Below are 18,761 nucleotides of genomic sequence, written 5' to 3'. Positions count from 1 at the left end.
AGTCACTCACTCTCGCTCACTCACACTCTCTCTCACTCACTCTCTCTCACTCACTCTCTCTCACACTTACACTATCTCTCTCTCACAGTCTCTCTCACTCACTCACTCTCTCTCTCTCTCTCTCTCTCTCTCTCACACACACACACACACACAGAGAGGAAGAGAAAGAAACTCCGCCTTATTTCTCGCAGCCGGCTCCTACAGACACTGACACGGGTTTATTATCATCATTCTGCTCTTTTCCTTCACCGAATGCAGCCCTGGGTTTATTCAGGACGCTGTTGGACTTTGTTGTGGTGGTTATTAATCGGATAAACGATGACAGGAAGCCGCTTTTCAAACATTCACCGTTCTTCCGGATTATCAGCGTTTCAAACCCGGATTATCAGCGCCGGAAGTCCAGAGAACCGCTCTCATTCTTGTGCTTTTACACATACAGATTTTCACCTGGGAGTCTAATATTTACAGCCCTTACAAACAAACAAACAAACAAACCAAGCGGGTTTGAATGAAACCGAGGTAGCAGGCGCGCGCGTGCACGTGTATGCGCGCACCCACCAATCCTAATTTCCTCCTAACTCCTCCTGGGATTAGTATTCCCACTCCTGCACATTAGCAAAGAGCAATTATTACTTACAGATATGCATATCCATTCCTGTCCCTGCCATGTCTATTTGAATACCTTGATTTGAATAGACATTTGGTAGAAGGTGTGTCCTTGGGGCTTTCAAGCTCTTCCAGACTAAATCATTGGGATTATCACATCAGATGATCATTCCAGCACTCCATTGTTAGCCAAAATCAATTTTTACAGGTTCGACATGTCATCTGAAGCTGCGTCAGAGGGAAGCCTGGTGTCGCTCAGAGACCTGCCCATGGACAGCTGGATGGCCGGGCTACCAAGTGGACTCTTGGATGTTCCTCTATGGAATTTGGCCATTCCAGGTGTGTGGGATTTGTTGTTTGTGTTTGTCTGAAATTTCTTCCAACCCCCTTGAGATATTTCCTTGAGAGTTTCCAGTGTGCTCGTTAAAATGTCATTTTAATTGCCATGCCAGCCAGTTTCATAATAATGCATGACAATAATGACTACCATTCTCTCCCCCACCACTGTGCCTTTGTGTGTCTCAATAGTCATGTTAAAAAAAAAGAAAGGATAAATGGTTCACTGGTACAATGGTGGTGGTACAGGCGGTGTCAGGTTGTGTGTTTATGTGCACAGTCAGCACCACTCCGCCGTAGTCAGAGTCAAGGCTGATGTTAATCCACAGCACACAGTAGGCTATATCTATCAGAATCCTATTTATTGGCCAAGTATGTTGGCACACACAAGAAAGTTGGTTCTGGCAGTTCTATCTACATGATCTACAGGATGCTGGTCATGCATGCAGTTCAGTCTTCTGATGATATCATCACACACTTTGTCCTGCTTTGTTTTTTTTTTTTCTATCCCACCCACAGGAAGTCATAATGCTATCACTTATTGCTTGGATATGAATAATCGCTCTCCCATTGACCTCAAGCAGCCTGATATGCTCCAGAAGCTAGACAAGTACATGAAGCCCCTCATACGGCCGTTTGTGTACAAGTGGGCAATTACGCAGGTAAAGAATTGCACTCCCAAATGGGAAGCTTTACTCTCACCTTAATACTGGAGGTTTGTACCAAAGTGCTGCTGCTGTAATCATAAACACTGTCCCAGGACACTTAATCGCAATTTGCTCATACTGGAAACATCCTATATACACACTTGGTACAGTTTGTCTTTACAACCCCAATTCCAAAAATGTTGGGATGCTGTGTAAACTGTAAATAAAAACAGAATGCGATAACTTGCAAACCTTGATATTTCACTGAAAATAGTACAAAGACGACATATCCAATGTTGAAACCTGAGAAAAATATATGCTCATTTTGAATTTGATTTCAGCAACATGTTTCAAAAAAGTTGGGACAGGGCAGGTTTGGAAACTGAGGAGACCAGTTGCTGTAGTTTTGAAAGAGAAATGTTGTCCCATTCTTGCCTGATATACAATTTGAGTTACTCAACAGTTTGGGGTCTCCTTTGTCCTATTTTGCACTTCATGCAAATAATGCACCAAATGTTTTAAATAGGAGACAGGTCTGGACTGCAGCAGGCCAGTTTAGCATCCTGACTCTTTTACTATGGAGCCATGCAGTTTAATATGTGCAGAAAGTGGTTTGGCATGGTCTTGCTGAAATAAAGAAGGCCTTATCTGAAAACGACTTTGTCTGGATGGCAGCATATTGCTCTGAAACGTGTTTATATCATTCAGCATTAATTACGCCTTCCAAGATGTACAAGCTACCCATGTCATGTGCACTAATGCACCCTTGTACCATCGCAGATGCTGGATTTTGACCTGTGCGCTGATGACAAGCCAGATGGTCCCGCTCCTCTTTTAACCTGGAGGACGTGATGTCCATGATTTCTAAAAAGAATTTCTACTTTTGATTCGTCAGACCTCAGGACAGTTTTCCACTTCGTCTCAGTCCATCGTAAAAGAGCTCAGGCCCAGAGAAGGGGGCGGGGTTTCTGGATATTGTTTATCTGGTTTTAACTTGTATTTGTGGATGCAGTAATGAAGTGTTTTCACAGACGATGGTTTTCTGAAGTGTTCCTGGGCCCATACAGTGATTTCCATTCCAGACACGTGTCTGCTTTTAATGCAGTGTTTCCTGAGGGCCTGAAGATCACAGGCATCCAATGTCAGTTTTCAGCCTTGTCTCTTGCATACAGAGATTTCTCCAGATTCTCTGAATCTTTTAATGATATGGACCATAGATGATGTGATCCATAAATTCTTTGCAGTTTTACATTGAGAATGTTACGTTATTCTTAAATTGTTGCACTGTTTGCCCACGCAGTCTTTCACAGAGCGGTGAACCCCGCCCCATCTTTACTTCTGAGAGACTCCGCCTCTCTGGGATGCTCTTTTTAGACTCTTACTTATATCATACTGACCTGTTATCAATTAACTTATTTATTTATTTATTTATTTATTTGCATTATACAACTTTTTCAGCCTTTTGTTGCCCAGTTTCAGCTTTTCTGAAACGTGTTGCTGACATCATGGCTCCCATCTCGTCTTAAGCCGATCTCCATTAGTATTTCACTCTAATGGTTCTTCATAAATACAGTGGTGCTTGAAAGTTTGTGAACCCTTTAGAATTTTCTATATTTCTGCATAAATATGACCTAAAACATCATCAGATTTTCACACAAGTCCTAAAAGTAGACAAAGAGAACCCAGTTAAACAAATGAGACAAAAATATTATACTTGGTCATTTATTTATTGAGGAAAATGATCCAATATTACATATCTGTGAGCGGCAAAAGTATGTGAACCTTTGCTTTCAGTATCTGGTGTGACCCCCTTGTGCAGCAATAACTGCAACTAAACATTTCCGGTAACTGTTGATCAGTCCTGCACACCGGCTTGGAGCAGTGGTGGCTGGTAGTCTTTCAAATAGGGGAGGCTGGTCGGTTACGATATTTCCAGATTTTAAAAGAAAAAACACATCAGTTTTGCCCATACTCTTGCCTCTGATCTGGCTGATTGTTGGCAGGGTCACAAACTGTGAAATAACAGGTTCTTTTGGCCCATTAGCCTACTGTCCAATATACGTGATGGTGGTGTTGGGGGGGGTATATTTTAACATTTTATATTTTAAAATTGTGGCATGTTGTTTAAAAATTGACCTCGGCTGTGTTTTTGTTTAAAAATGTTTTCCAAATTGTAGTTGTGTTTAATTCATATCCAGAAAAACATATATTCCAATATAATATACTCAGCATAAACATTTTAAATAGATTCTATATTTTTGGTCCATCCATGACATATTACTAAAGTAGCCTATTTACTGTTGTTGATGTGGGTCACTTGCTGTTAGCCAATTCACTTTCTCGTACCAGGAGAGCTGAAAGGAACGAGTATTATTCCCTACCTTTTTCACCAAGTCAATTTGAGGCGTTGGTCTACCCTGCTCTTTAATTTTAATTTTTTCCTCGAAAGGAAGACTGGCAAATGGCTTCGCCAAAATTAAATCAGCAATGCTTGGCATCCGTGCGCAGCTTTCTTGCTAGCTGACTAGCCCCCTCAAGTTCAAGTTCAGTCACTCAAATAAACGACATTTCTGGAACTAAGATAGCAAACTTGACAACACTATATTTACACTTTATTTACAATGAAAATATATACAAACTAAAAAAGCTGGTAGAAACCATATGTAATGAATGAAATCGAAATGTAAGCTGATCTCTTACAATACACCACAGCACTTGCGAATCCGCATGGGACTGAACTGATGTTGTCAGATACTGCTGACGTTATCCAGCCCAAAATATGTTCAAAACCCACCAAAATGCACTTAAAACCGCCAATTGGGCGGGAATCTGCCCAATCTGGCAACACTGTACCGCTGCCTTTCTATAGTTGAAACGAGCTGTCAATCAAAGAAAATATCCGTCCGCTTTCACCAATCACCAGTCTCCTCACGGAAACTGCCATGTCCCTCCCACTGTGAGGCTCGGAGTCCGTGGGCGGGCATTTTCGCAGTATTTGTCCAATAACTGTCTTGCATTTTGAGATTGAAAAGTGCATAGCTCCCAAATGCCATTGAAGTCCACTGAGGCTGGGAGTCCGTGAGACTCCGTAGGCGGGCATTTTCGCAGTATTTGTCCAATAATCGTCTTGCATTTTGAGATTGACAAGCACATAGCTCCCAATCCACTGAGGCTGGGCTGCATCGCGCTGTCACGAGGGGGAAAAACTCACGCACACATTAGGTGAACTGGGGAAAGTTATAACGGAATGATTTCGCACTGTAGTGGGTTGAGCACATATTTCTATGATTCTGGATCTGAAATAGCAATGTTATAAGGTCGGCTATAACATAAGCCTAGCGCAATTCACGATGTTTGTCATTTTTAGAGGAGGCTGAGCCTCCCTCGTTGTCTTAGAGCAATCGCCCGTGGCTTGGAGGAATTTTAGCCCATTCCTCCGTACAGAACAGCTTCAACTCTGGGATGTTGGTGGGTTTCCTCACATGAACTGCTCGCTTCAGGTCCTTCCATAACATTTTAATTGGATTAAGGTCAGGACTTTGACTTGGCCATTCCAAAACATTAACTTTATTCTTCTTTAACCATTCTTTGGTAGAACGACTTGTGTGCTTAGGGTCATTGTCTTGCTGCATGACCCACCTTCTCTTGAGATTCAGTTCATGGACAGATGTCCTGACATTTTCCTTTAGAATTTGCTGGTATAATTCAGAATTCATTGTTCCATCAGTGATGGCAAGCCGTCCTGGCCCAGATGCAGCAAAACAGGCCCAAACCATGATACTACCACCACCATGTTTCACAGATGGGATAAGGTTCTTATGCTGGAATGCAGTGTTTTCCTTTCTCCAAACAGAACGCTTCTCATTTAAACGAAAAAGTTCTATTTTGGTCTCATCCATCCACAAAACATTTTTCCAATAGCCTTCTGGCTTGTCCACGTGATCTTTAGCAAACTGCAGACGAGCAGCCATGTTCTTTTTGGAGAGCAGTGGCTTTCTCCTTGCAATCCTGCCATGCACACCATTGTTGTTCAGTGTTCTCCTGATGGTGGACTCATGAGCATTAACATTAGCCAATGTGAGAGAGGCCTTCAGTTGCTTAGAAGTTACCCTGGGGTCCTTTGTGACCTCGCCGACTATTACATGCCTTGCTCTTGGAGTGATCTTTGTTGGTCGACCACTCCTGGGGAGGGTACCAATGGTCTTGAATTTCCTCCATTTGTACACAATCTGTCTGACTGTGGATTGGTGGAGTCCAAACTCTTTAGAGATGGTTTTGTAACCTTTTCCAGCCTGATGAGCATCGACAACGCTTTTTCTGAGGTCCTCAGAAATCTTTGTTCGTGCCATGATACACTTCCACAAACGTGTTGTGTAGATCAGACTTTGATAGATCCCTGTTCTTTAAATAAAACAGGGTGCCCACTCACACCTGATTGTCATCCCATTGATTGAAAACACCTGACTCTAATTTCACCTTCAAATTAACTGCTAATCCTAGAGGTTCACATACTTTTGCCACTCACAGATATGTAATATTGGATCATTTTCCTCAATAAATAAATGACCAAGAATAATATTTTTGTCTCATTTGTTTAACTGGGTTCTCTCAATCTACTTTTAGGACTTGTGTGAAAATCTGATGATGTTTTAGGTCATATTTATGCAGAAATATAGAAAATTCTAAAGGGTTCACAAACTTTCAAGCACCACTGTATATCCATGAATTTTGTGCTTTGAACAAATCCTGCACACCTCGTTTCCAGCCCATGTGACTTAAATACACATACAGATGGGATCTGATGTACTTAAGTCCACCATGAGCCTCCAGAATGACTTCCAAGCTCCATGGTATTGATTCTACGCTCTGTCTGGAATTGTACTGGAGCGATAAACATGTTTCTTCCAAAAAACATTCCAGATGTGAGTTCTGGTGATGGTCGTGGTGGAGAGTGTGCTGTAACACTTCACTCCACCAATCGTACAGTTCTTCTGACTGATCACCTTTATTATATGATGAAAAAATGATGATGAAATGTTTCGATTCCTTTATAAGAACATCAGGATAAACTTGTAAGTGTAAATTGTATGTTTTGTCCTTCACACTCACCAGATCCCAAGCAGGTGCTCTGGAGTTCCAGAGACGTGTAGAATCAATGACAACTTGCGTTAAAGATGTTCTAGTGGTGTTCATGGTGGTCCAACACCTTAACACACACCGTTTGTTTTTCCTTTCATCCATACAGTACGAATATCCAAAAGCCAGAACTCGCCGGCTTTTTTTTAATTTTGCGCTTACTAGCTTTGACTAAGGCTACATCCACACGACAACGGCAACGAGATTTTTTTTTTTTAAATATCGCGTCCACATGGGCAACGGATCAGTAAAATATCAGGTACATATGGCAACGCAACGCTTGCTGAAAACGATGCAATACACATGCCACACCACTACGTGCGCTGTAAGACGGTCCCATCGGAGACACCAGAACAATAGAAGAAGTAGGACGCATGCGCATAAACCCCTTCTTCTGTAGCATTAGCCACATAAAGTTTTGATTATTAATCAGTAGTGTAAAACGAAAAACGCGGAAAGAGGAATGAATGGGGGTAGATGGAAGCCGGTACGCCAACATTCTGAGATCCTCCAGAATTCTTTAATGATCCGGAATAAATTGAATGCTACTCGTTGATGGATTACTTTGTTGTTCTACGCCCTTTTTGAGGAATGTATTGTCGGACTTAAACCAACATCTGAAGAGGTGAGATCGCTCCTTTTTTTTTTTTTTTTCCTATGTTTGCTGGCGGGATTGTTTTTTTTTTTTTTTGGAAAGCGCACGGGCGGTGCGCGGTTTGGTACTGCTTCCGCAGTGTTTGGACTAAATACTCTGCCCTAAGGGCTATTCTCTCTCTCTCACTTTGCACCATTACACAATAAATATTCACAGTGAAAATATTTTGTAAGCGCGTTTCATGAACCAAGTTATAGGATTTGTTGACAACTCGCATCGAGTTCGTTACACTTCTACCCGGCGTGAAGCACTGACAGTCATGTGGTTGTGACGTCATCGTAAACAAATCCGTTCTACTCATCCAGACGACTTCGCAACGGCGCCGTTGCCAGATTTTTTCACTCTGGAACCTGTTCTCAAAAGATTTCGTTTTAGGGCACCCAAAATGCCGGTGCCGTGTGGATGCCACGCCGAAACGATAAACAATTTTATCAGGTTCACCTGAATCCATTGCCGTGTGGACAGGGCCTAAAGCCGGCTTTCAACAGTAAGATTTTCTGGTGCAATTTTGCTGTCTCAGAAATCACATTTTGTAAAATTCATTCATTGTAGATTTTTATAGATTGGTGGTGTGAGAATGCATAACGTGATGTGCTCACTGGCAGCTAATTTACGTCACAGTGATTAAAAACAATGAACTTCTGGTAGTGTCCGAAATGTTTTGTGAAAATCTCAGGAAGATGGAAGAAGGCTTCCAATGACGCCAAACTCCTGAGACAGCCACAAAACTGGTCATTACAATGGCGAAACATAAACGAAGTATGTTAATGGACAGAAATAAATACTTATTATCTAAAGCGCGCTTTGAAAAATGTTTGTAAAACTGGCTTAATTAAACTTCCATATTCATCTTTATACAAATATCAGTATCTGGGCTTCATCTCCAGTCCAGTCCATTTAATGATTTTGCAGTACTCAGACTTTAACACATGAAAATTGCTTTCCATGCAGTCCCATCACTTTATTTATTTTTACCTTAAATCAGCATTTAAAAAAAAAAAAAGAATACACATGGGGCATGCATTAAAAAAGGCATTACATCGCATTTGCTCCTCACTGCACATTCTTTGGTGTTGGATTTCATTTGCATGTGTATGTTTTGATGTTGACTGTACAATTTACCACACTGAAAGAAAACCCATTAAACAGGAGCATGTTTGAGTACAGTCTCCGACTCTCGCTGGATCAGAGCACCCAGCGGGAGAGAAATGGCCTTCTGCTGCTCTGCAGAAAGCAACCAAGCACTGAAGAGCTGATTAAGCGATTATTTTATTTCCTGTTGAAGAAATGGAAACGTGAAGCTGTGTCGCACTTTCAGTGATGCAGTCGAGAGCGAAAGAAACTGATAAAGAAATGTAATTTATATTACAGTCAAGCCGGAAAGTCTGCACACCCCTTTCACCTTCTCCACGTTTTATTATGTCACAGACTTCTTCTACAATAGATTGAGTTCATTTTTTGACACAAAATGGCTCAGTGACAAAGTGAAGCAGGTTTTTAGACATTTGTGCTAACTTATGAAATCAAAATGTGAAATACCATGTACACAAGTGTGCACACCCTTTGATATGACACCCAAAAGTGAGCTGAGGTGCATTTTGTTTCCACTGATACTGCTTGAGATGTTTCTACAACTTAATTGGAGTCCACTTGTGGTAAATTCAATTGATTGGACATGATTGGGGATTGCCAACACCTGCCTGTATAAAGTCCCACAGTTGACACTGCATGTCAGAGCAAACTCCAAGCCATGGGGTCAAAGGAATTATCTGCAGACCTCAGACACAGGATTGTGTCAAGGCATAGATCTGGAGAAGGGGACAGAAAAATTTTCTGCAGCTTTACAGGTCCCAGAGAGCAGAGTGGCCATCATCATTCGGAAATGAAAGAAGTTTGGAACCACCAAAAATCTTCCTTGACCTGGCCTCCTGGTCAAACTGAGCGATCGGGGAAGACGGGCCTTAGCCAGGTAGATGAGCAGGAACCCGAGGGTCACTCTGACAGAGCTCCAGCGTATCCTTGTGGAGACAGGAGAACCTTTTCAGAAGATCAACCATCCAGGCAGCACTCCACAAATCAGGCCTTTATGGTAGAGTGGCCAGACGGAAGCCACTGCTTAGTAAAAGGCACATGACAGCCCACTTGGAGTTTCCCAAAAGGCACCTAGAGGACTCTCAAACCATGAGAAACAAGATTCTCTGGTCTGATGAAACCAAAATTGAACTTTTTGGCCTGAATACCAAGTGTCACGTCTGAAGGAAAGCAGGCACCACTCATCACCTGGCTAATGCCATCCCTACAGTGAAGCATGGCGGTGGTAGCATCATGATGTGGGGATGTTTTTCAGCAGCGGGAACGGGGTGACTAGTCCTGATAGAGGGAAAGATGAATGCAGCTAAGTACACCGAGATCCTTGAAGAAAAGCTGGACCAGAGCGCTTTGGACCTCAGACTGGGGCGAAGGGTTTACCTTCCAACATGACGACGACCCAAAGCACACAGCCAAGAGAACAAAGGAGTGGCTTCAGAGAAAGTCTGTGAATGTCCTTGAGGGGCCCAGCCAGAGCCCAGACCTGAATCCAATTGAATATCTCTGGAAGGAGCTGAAAATGGCCGTGTACCGATGCTCCCCATCCAACCTGATGGATCTCACAAGGATGTGCCAAGAGGAATGGGCAAAAATGTCCAGAAACAAGTGTGCCAAGCTCGTAGTTTCTTTCCCAAGACGCCTTGAACCTGTAATTGCTGCCAAAGGTACATCAACCAAGTATTAGGCTAAGGGTGTGCACAGATATGTAACCCCTAAATAACCTATTTTTGTCAGTAAAATAAAATTGCATATTTTCTAAAAACCTGCTTTCACTTTGTCATTGTGGGCTATTTTGTGTAGAATTTTGTGACAAAAAATGAACTCAATCTATTGTAGAATAAGTCTGTAACATAATAAAACGTGGAGAAGGTGAAAGGGGTGTGCAGACTTTCCGGCTTGACTGTAAGAAGACATGTAGTGTGTCAAATAATGTACAATAATAATAACAGACCAAAATATCAGTGCAAAAATACCGCTGTATGATTGTGATGAATGTTCTCTAATAACCAAAAAGCATCTCTATGTACAACCGCTTTCATAACAGCTTTTGGATCCTTTCAGGTTTAATATTTGTGCCTCGTAGCGTCTTATACGTTACGTTCTTCCTAATACTCCCACGTTTCAGTCGTTCTCCCCCCCCCCCCCCCCCCCCCCCCAGTTTCTGGATTTCTCAAGAAATCTACGCGGGTACAAACTTTCACACACTGGACTATATGAGTGAATAAAAAAAGTTAATGCATAAATAGAGGATATTATACGATGGCATGAAGATATGAAGTTTCACTTCGAGTCGTGAATATACAGTACTGTGCAAAAGTCTTGGCACCCTATTTTTTTTTCCATACAAACTTTAGCGATTTTCTATTTTATGGCTTCTATATTATCGAGTCAAAACTTCACAAAAACATTTTAGAGTCCAAACGTTTGGGTTTTTTTCCAGCACAAAATTAAATGTTATAGAAAAAAAATGTTTGTATCTGAGCAGCATATTCTATAAGAGAGCACTTTTCACTTTTTAAAAAATGAAAACATAATGAAGGCTGCTGGGTTTTGGTGTAAAATGAAGAAGCGAGTGTGACAGTCCAAGTGTCCAGAAGAACTGTGGCTGGTTCTGTAAGGCCAAGTTTACATTAGACCGTATCTGTCTCGTTTTCTTCGCGGATGCACTGTCCGTTTACATTAAAACGCCGGGAAACGGGAATCCGCCAGGGTCCACGTATTCAATCCAGATCGTGTCTGGTCCGGTGCTGTGTAAACATTGAGAATACGCGGATACGCTGTGCTGAGTTCTAGCTGGCGTCGTCATTGGACAACGTCACTGTGACATCCACCTTCCTGATTCGCTGGCGTTGGTCATGTGATGCGACTGCTGAAAAACGGCGCGGACTTCCGCCTTGTATCACCTTTCATTAAAGAGTATAAAAGTATGAAAATACTGCAAATACTGATGCAAATACTGCCCATTGTGTAGTTATGATTGTCTTTAGGCTTGCCATCCTTCCACTTGCAAGTGGTAAGTGACTTGCGCACAGCGGCTCAGTCCCGAATCACTGCTCGTGCACTACACGTGCGCTCTGTGAGCTGCGCAGGGCCGGAATGCGCACCCTCCAGAGGGCACTCGCTGTTCAGGGCGGAGTGATTTGGAGCGCAGCCGCTGAGGAGGAAGCGATGAGCCGCACTGACACATTTCAACTTACGTGCCGAATTAGTCATGTGATTAGCGTATCCGTGTATTGGCGTTGCTGTGTGCACGCGAATCGTGTGTTGGCGTTGCTGTGTGCACACTAATGGTTTTTAAAAACGTTAATCTGATGATCCGCTGATACGGTCTAATGTAAACCCCACCTAAGATGCTCAGTAAAACCTACAGCTCATTTCCGCATAAAACTGCCCTCACTGGACTGGAGATGGTTGTCTCACACCAAATATTGACTTCGTTTCATTTGTTATGGCTTACTGATTACTGTTTTTTTGTTTGTTTGTTTGTTTGTTTTTAACGGTGAAACATTTTAATTTCTTTAATTTTAAGCCATTTTTGGTCGACAGCATTTCTTTACATGTGCTTCAGACTTTTGCACAGGACTGTAGATATTACAATTAAGTGAAGTGAATGAGTGAAATATTTTTCAACATGAGAAGATAAACTTCTTCTCTTCACGCCACTGTGTAATGTTCTTTATATTATATGGACGCATCCACAAAAAAAAAAAACCCAAAAACATAAGTTAATCAAAAGAATTTTAATTTTGATCTGGTTTGCCATTTTGCCAACGCGCATCTAGTCAGCGGGAAAACACTGGGAGTGACGTCATCGGAGTGAAATATTGGGAATTATTATCCATACAGGACACTTTTTTTTTTTTTGGATGGAATAAAAATGTGTTCTATTCCTTTCTATTGGGTTTTATTTATTTGGTTTGATAGCATGCAATATTGTTAGCATATCGCTTATCCTATGTGTATTATGTCACTCTACCCAGTGGAGAATGAGCGTTGAATATGGTTTATGATATTGCATGGCTGTCAAGACAACATGACGTCACACGTCGGAGATGTAAAACTTTCGCGCTAGCGAGTGAGCGACTGGGACAATTTGTAAACAAACATGGCCGCCAGGTTTGCTTCGTTATATACGGAAGATTTTGAGAGAATTTTGAAAGAGAAAGATGCGTTGAACACCCAAAAGGAATGTGTATGGATGATGATGATGATGATGATAATAATATTGGCTGGCGTTTTTCGTGGTCTATCAGATATATTCCATTCAGCTACTCATCTTCGACTCGTTCAGTCTCATGCGAGCTGAACGGAATACATCTGATAGACCACGAAAAAAAAGCCAGACAGTATTATTAAATATTTACTGTACAGAACCGTTCCTAACGTTATAGTAAATGTTAAGTCATATTCTACATTAAATCGCATCAACTCTAAAATATTAACAAAGACGACTTTTACACTTTACTGTTCATGAATGTTTTTGTTCTGTTTGTTCTGTTTTATCATTTTATATCTCAGTGAAATGGTTTTATCTGGATGAAAACACACTGCAAGAAAACAGTCATGGGTCCAGGACGGACGCGAGACAAAAGAATAGATTCAGGAAATGTACGTTTCTTATTTTTTTTATAAATAAAGATCATAAAAGACGCGTTGAACACCTGAAAGGAATGTGTATGAATAATAATAAGTAATAATGTTGTCTGGCTTTTTTTCGTGGTCTATCAGATATATTCCATTCAGCTACTCATCTTCAACTCGTTCAGTATCATGCTAGCTGAATGGAATACAACCCCGATTCCAAAAAAGTTGGGACAAAGTACACATTGTAAATAAAAACGGAATGCAATAATTTACAAATCTCAAAAACTGATATTGTATTCACAATAGAACATAGACAACATATCAAATGTCCAAAGTGAGACATTTTGAAATTTCATGCCAAATATTGGCTCATTTGAAATTTCATGACAGCAACACATCTCAAAAAAGTTGGGACAGGGGCAATAAGAGGCTGGAAAAGTTAAAGGTACAAAAAAGGAACAGCTGGAGGACCAAACTGCAACTCATTAGGTCAATTGGCAAAAGGTCATTAACACGACTGGGTATAAAAAGAGCATCTTGGGTGGGGTTTACATTAGACCGTATCAGCGGATCATCAGATTAACGTTTTTAAAACGATTCGCGTGCACACAGCAACGCCAATACACGGATACGCTCGGCTCCGCAGGCATCCTGCGCTCCAAATCACTCCGCCCTGAACAGCGAGTGCCCTCTGGAGGGTGCGCACTCCGGCCCTGCGCAGCTCACAGAGCGCGCGAGTGAAGCGCACGAGCAATGATTCGGGACTGAGCCACTGTGTGTGTGATCCTAGTGCATATCGGGCATGCGCGTCACTTACCACTTGCAAGTGGAAGGATGGCAAGCCTAAAGACAATCATAACTACACAATGGGCAGTATTTGCATCAGTATTTGCAGTATTTTCATACTTTTATACTCTTTAATGAAAGGTGATACAAGGCGGAAGTCCGCGCCGTTTTTCAGCAGTCGCGTCACATGACCAACGCCAGCGAATCAGGAAGGTGGATGTCACAGTGACGTTGTCCAATGAGGACGCCAGCTAGAGCTCAGCACAGCGTATCCGCGTATTCTCAATGTTTACACAGCACTGGACCAGACACGATCTGGATTGAATACGTGGACCCTGGCGGATTCCCGTTTCCCGGCGTTTCCAGGCGTTTTAATGTAAACGGACAGTGCATCCGCGAAGAAAACGAGACAGATACGGTCTAATGTCAACTTGGCCTTGGAGTGGCAGTGGCTCTCAGAAGTAAAGATGGGAAGAGGATCACCAATCCCCCTAATTCTGCGCCGACAAATAGTGGAGCAATATCAGAAAGGAGTTCGACAGTGTAAAATTGCAAAGAGTTTGAACATATCATCATCTACAGTGCATAATATCATCAAAAGATTCAGAGAATCTGGAAGAATCTCTGTGCGTAAGGGTCAAGGCCAGAAAACCATACTGGCTGCCCGTGATCTTCGGGCCCTTAGACGGCACTGCATCACATACAGGCATGCTTCTGTATTGGAAATCACAAAATGGGCTCAGGAATATTTCCAGAGAACATTATCTGTGAACACAATTCACCGTGCCATCTGCCGTTGCCAGCTAAAACTCTATAGTTCAAAGAAGAAGCCGTATCTAAACATGATCCAGAAGCGCAGACGTCTTCTCTGGGCCAAGGCTCATTTAAAATGGACTGTGGCAAAGTGGAAAACTGTTCTGTGGTCAGACGAATCAAAATTTGAAGTTCTTTATGGAAATCAGGGACGCCGTGTCATTCGGACTAAAGAGGAGAAGGACGACCCAAGTTGTTATCGGCGCTCAGTTCAGAAGCCTGCATCTCTGATGGTATGGGGTTGCATTAGTGCGTGTGGCATGGGCAGCTTACACATCTGGAAAGACACCATCAATGCTGAAAGGTATATCCAGGTTCTAGAGCAACATATGCTCCCATCCAGACGACGTCTCTTTCAGGGAAGACCTTGCATTTTCCAACATGGCAATGCCAAACCACATACTGCATCAATTACAGCATCATGGCTGCGTAGAAGAAGGGTCCGGGTACTGAACTGGCCAGCCTGCAGTCCAGATCTTTCACCCATAGAAAACATTTGGTGCATCATAAAACGGAAGATACAACAAAAAAGACCTAAGACAGTTGAGCAACTAGAATCCTACATTAGACAAGAATGGGTTAACATTCCTATCCCTAAACTTGAGCAACTTGTCTCCTCAGTCCCCAGACGTTTACAGACTGTTGTAAAGAGAAAAGGGGATGTCTCACAGTGGGAAACATGGCCTTGTCACAACTTTTTTGAGATGTGTTGTTGTCATGAAATTTAAAATCACCTAATTTTTCTCTTTAAATGATACATTTTCTCAGTTTAAACATTTGATATGTCATCTATGTTCTATTCTGAATAAAATATGGACTTTTGAAACTTCCACATCATTGCATTCCGTTTTTATTTACAATTTGTACTTTGTCCCAACTTTTTTGGAATCGGGGTTGTATATCTGATAGACCACGAAAAAAAGCCAGGCAATATTTAAATATGTCACTCAGATCCGTGATGTATTTTGTCTGAAAAATTTTTTCAACACGAGAAGATAAACTTCACATCTTCAAGCCAGCATGTCATCATGTTCTTTTTATTATATCGACACATTCACAAAGTCCTCAAATTTATCAAAACAATTCATCAGATATTGAAAAATATGTCGCTCAATGTCCTGGATGTAGTTCCTATGAACAATGAGTGGTGCATTTCCCAGTAAAACACTTGTGTCTGTGTAATATCGCACTATGACGCTGTAACGGTGAAACATCTCCGTTCATGCCGCAAAAAAAAACAGTACTGACAAGAAAAGAAAACTTTAAGTAAAGTTCCCAATCCCCTGATAGATAGAGCAGTGAAAACGCTCATGCAGATATGCTCCCTTCATGGTTGATTTATGAAGTATAGCTGTAATGTGTTTACTTGCTGCAGTCCCTGGTTCGTCCTGTATCACTGTCATGTGCATTATTAACGGACCTACTTTACATTATTCATTGTAGGAGTGCAGCGTGTGGGAACAGTTGGACTGCGGTGTAAGATACTGCGATCTCAGGATAGCGCATCGGCCCAGCGACACCTCCTCTGATCTCTACTTCTACCATGGAGTTTACACCACTATTACTGTCGAGGTACTTCAATCCGACCTTCAGTCGAAAAGCAGAAGGAGCTGTTTGTTTTGTGATCTCTTGGTTGCCTTTTCTGATTAATCCCCCCCTTAACCTGGTCACTGACTTTTGGTGGACGGACTCCCAGTCAGGGTTGTAGCTGTGTCGTGTATTTGTGTATGATGTCATGCCAACATGGCCGCTCATACCATCAACAGTCAATGAAATAGCAATTCACGATCACTACTACACTAGATTTTATAGTAGTGTTTACTTCACATCAATCAACATGGACACATTAACTAATTAAATCTGTACTGCTTTCAAAATGCACCGCAACTCCGCTATAACGAACTCCTTGAGTGACGTACGAATAGTTTATATCGAAAAGTTCACGATACTGAAATGGAGCCACTTGTCACACCAAACACTCACTCTGATGTAAAACGACCAATTGTGTTTAATTTATATTGACGCTGAATTCACTTACATATTTACGAAGTAAAGGAAATAAGTCACGCTTGCCGCATCTTCTTTCTTTTCAGCTCATCATGTTGATCGCAATTATGGACGAAGTCTTGGAGCTCTTTTTTTTCTTTTGCTTTAAAAGTTGAAATTGAATTTTTCTGGACACCATGTTCTTCAGACAAATTTGTTGCTTTCTCACTACGCTTTACACGCTCCAGGATATGACGTTTGCCTTCGATGGAGAGTATCTTACCTTTACAAGTGTCATATAATAGAGGCGAATGCTGGCTGTAATTGCGGGATGAGTGTTTATTTAAAAAACAGGCAGGCAAACGGTTCGAAAACGTAAGACCAAGGTAGGGTCATGGAACAAACAGAATATGAGAGGTAATCACAAAGGCAAAGTCCAAAACACAAAAATGAGTCAAAACCAGTAAAGCAACACACAGCACAAAGGCTTGGTAATGTGAGACACTTGGTACAACACAGATACTTCACAAACTGTGTGTTTGGGGAGTCCTTATGAGTGCACGCTGTGATTGCGCTCTAATTCGGAACAGGTGCATAGTAATTAGCAGAGGGGAACTGTCGGGCCTTTTAGAACTTAAGAGAAGGCCCAAACATATCAGCATTTCAAATGTTATATTTAATTGCTCTCATTCTTTCATCATTTCCTGATGATTATTCTCTTCTAATTCAGCCTCATTTTTTATCAAATTTGGTTCAGAAGGGTTTGAAAGGGTCCTGAAAACATTAAAATCGAGTTATCCAGTGAGATTGTTGTTTGTTGTGTCTAGGCTGAAAAGAGTTTAGAGCTGCTCACTCATTGGTTAGGACTTCATTGCCAGGACAGAAGGCCATGGCAGTGTATGTTTTATGTAGGAAGTGACAGATTAATTAATTAACCAATCAGATTTTGATTTATAGTGGGCGGGCCCAAAATTTATCGCCCTCGGCCTTCTCGAAGGCCAACACAAGCTTAACTGCAACTCAATGCAGCAGTGAAGTCACCTTCCAGCTGGTGTAGCGTTCATCAGTAGTGTTAGCCAATGCTAAGAAAGTGCTCAAGCCAGTGCTATCGATCGAGAGCAAGTAGCACAGGCTAACGACCGAGAAACTAAGATTTCTGTCTCCAGACTCTTCTTCCACGCTGCACGCTCGCTACAGTATTTTTCATTCGTACTTAAGTATTCATTTCCCTGTGTATTTTACTTTTAAAATAAACATCGACAGCTACACACAACGGAGCGACCTGGCAGCCTGACCCTTACAAAATCCTTTGCCCTGTTGCTTTTTTTTTTTTGGTGTAGTCCTAGCTCTAATAGTAACAGTTTGCCACTATTAATTAGTCCTAATGGCATGTGCTGCTTAGAGCGTGTGGACGACGTGACAATGAGTAGCCATGACAACAATACTTATGGAGTAAAGGCTCGAGTAAAACTGCTTTTAGCTCAAAAAATAAAGTTCTTTTCAGGGATTTTTTTTTTTTTTTAAGTCAGTGATCACCGTTCTCAATAATTGTTCGTGATCGACACCTAAGTGAGGCTCGTTAAACCTTTGTTTTATGGTGTTAACACGTATCGTTAACTTGACTGTGGACTCGATTACTTATTGTTTGTCTCTGGGGGAAGAGGAGCGTATGGCTCAGGGATGTTTTTTTGAAGACCCCGACTCACTGTCATTAAAGGCGAAGGACACGGTTTGTTCGTTATATGTGAAAGTTCATAGTCAAAAGAGTTTGTTATAGCGGGGTTGCAGTGTACATAACGTCATAAACTCATGATCGTTAATGATAGCTGGCTAATTTGTTGCTAGTCATGGAGGCGAGTTTGAACATTTGGTAATTCAGATTTCCCACTTGATTGGAGCATAATTTAGCATCAAGTTTCAGAGTAAAGGTGTGAGTACTTATGCGAACACGGCTTTTATGACCTTTTTTAAAAAATAATAAGATGCTATTAAATTTTTATTCCCATCCCAAGTGTCGATATCAGTTCCAGGTAGTAACACGTCAACCTACGGAAAAGTTCCGGGGGGTGAATACTTATGCAAGCAATTGTAGTCTTTGCGACAAACCAGTTTTTCAAATGTCA

The 18,761-nt window shown here is 41.6% G+C and overlaps 1 protein-coding gene across 3 annotated transcripts in view; it reads left to right on the top strand.

Moving 5' to 3' along the window:
- The first annotated feature begins 163 nt into the window (after window positions 1–163).
- plcxd1 (phosphatidylinositol-specific phospholipase C, X domain containing 1) overlaps window positions 164–18,761 on the top strand; it is a 34,936-nt gene continuing 16,338 nt past the window's right edge. The window contains exons 1-3 of one of the 3 annotated variants that reach the window (XM_060920151.1): window positions 164–945; window positions 1,462–1,604; window positions 16,096–16,224. In XM_060920151.1, coding sequence (XP_060776134.1) covers window positions 822–945; window positions 1,462–1,604; window positions 16,096–16,224 — 396 coding nt within the window. In that variant the 5' untranslated portion in view covers window positions 164–821. Of the gene's footprint in view, window positions 946–1,461; window positions 1,605–12,987; window positions 13,078–16,095; window positions 16,225–18,761 lie in introns of those variants that run through there. The other 2 variants (XM_060920153.1, XM_060920152.1) reach the window with 2 other exon arrangements.

Source organism: Neoarius graeffei, chromosome 4, assembly GCF_027579695.1.
Source record: "Neoarius graeffei isolate fNeoGra1 chromosome 4, fNeoGra1.pri, whole genome shotgun sequence".
In the NCBI taxonomy this organism is placed as follows: Eukaryota; Metazoa; Chordata; class Actinopteri; order Siluriformes; family Ariidae; genus Neoarius; species Neoarius graeffei.
This window is presented reverse-complemented; position numbering and strand designations above follow the sequence as displayed.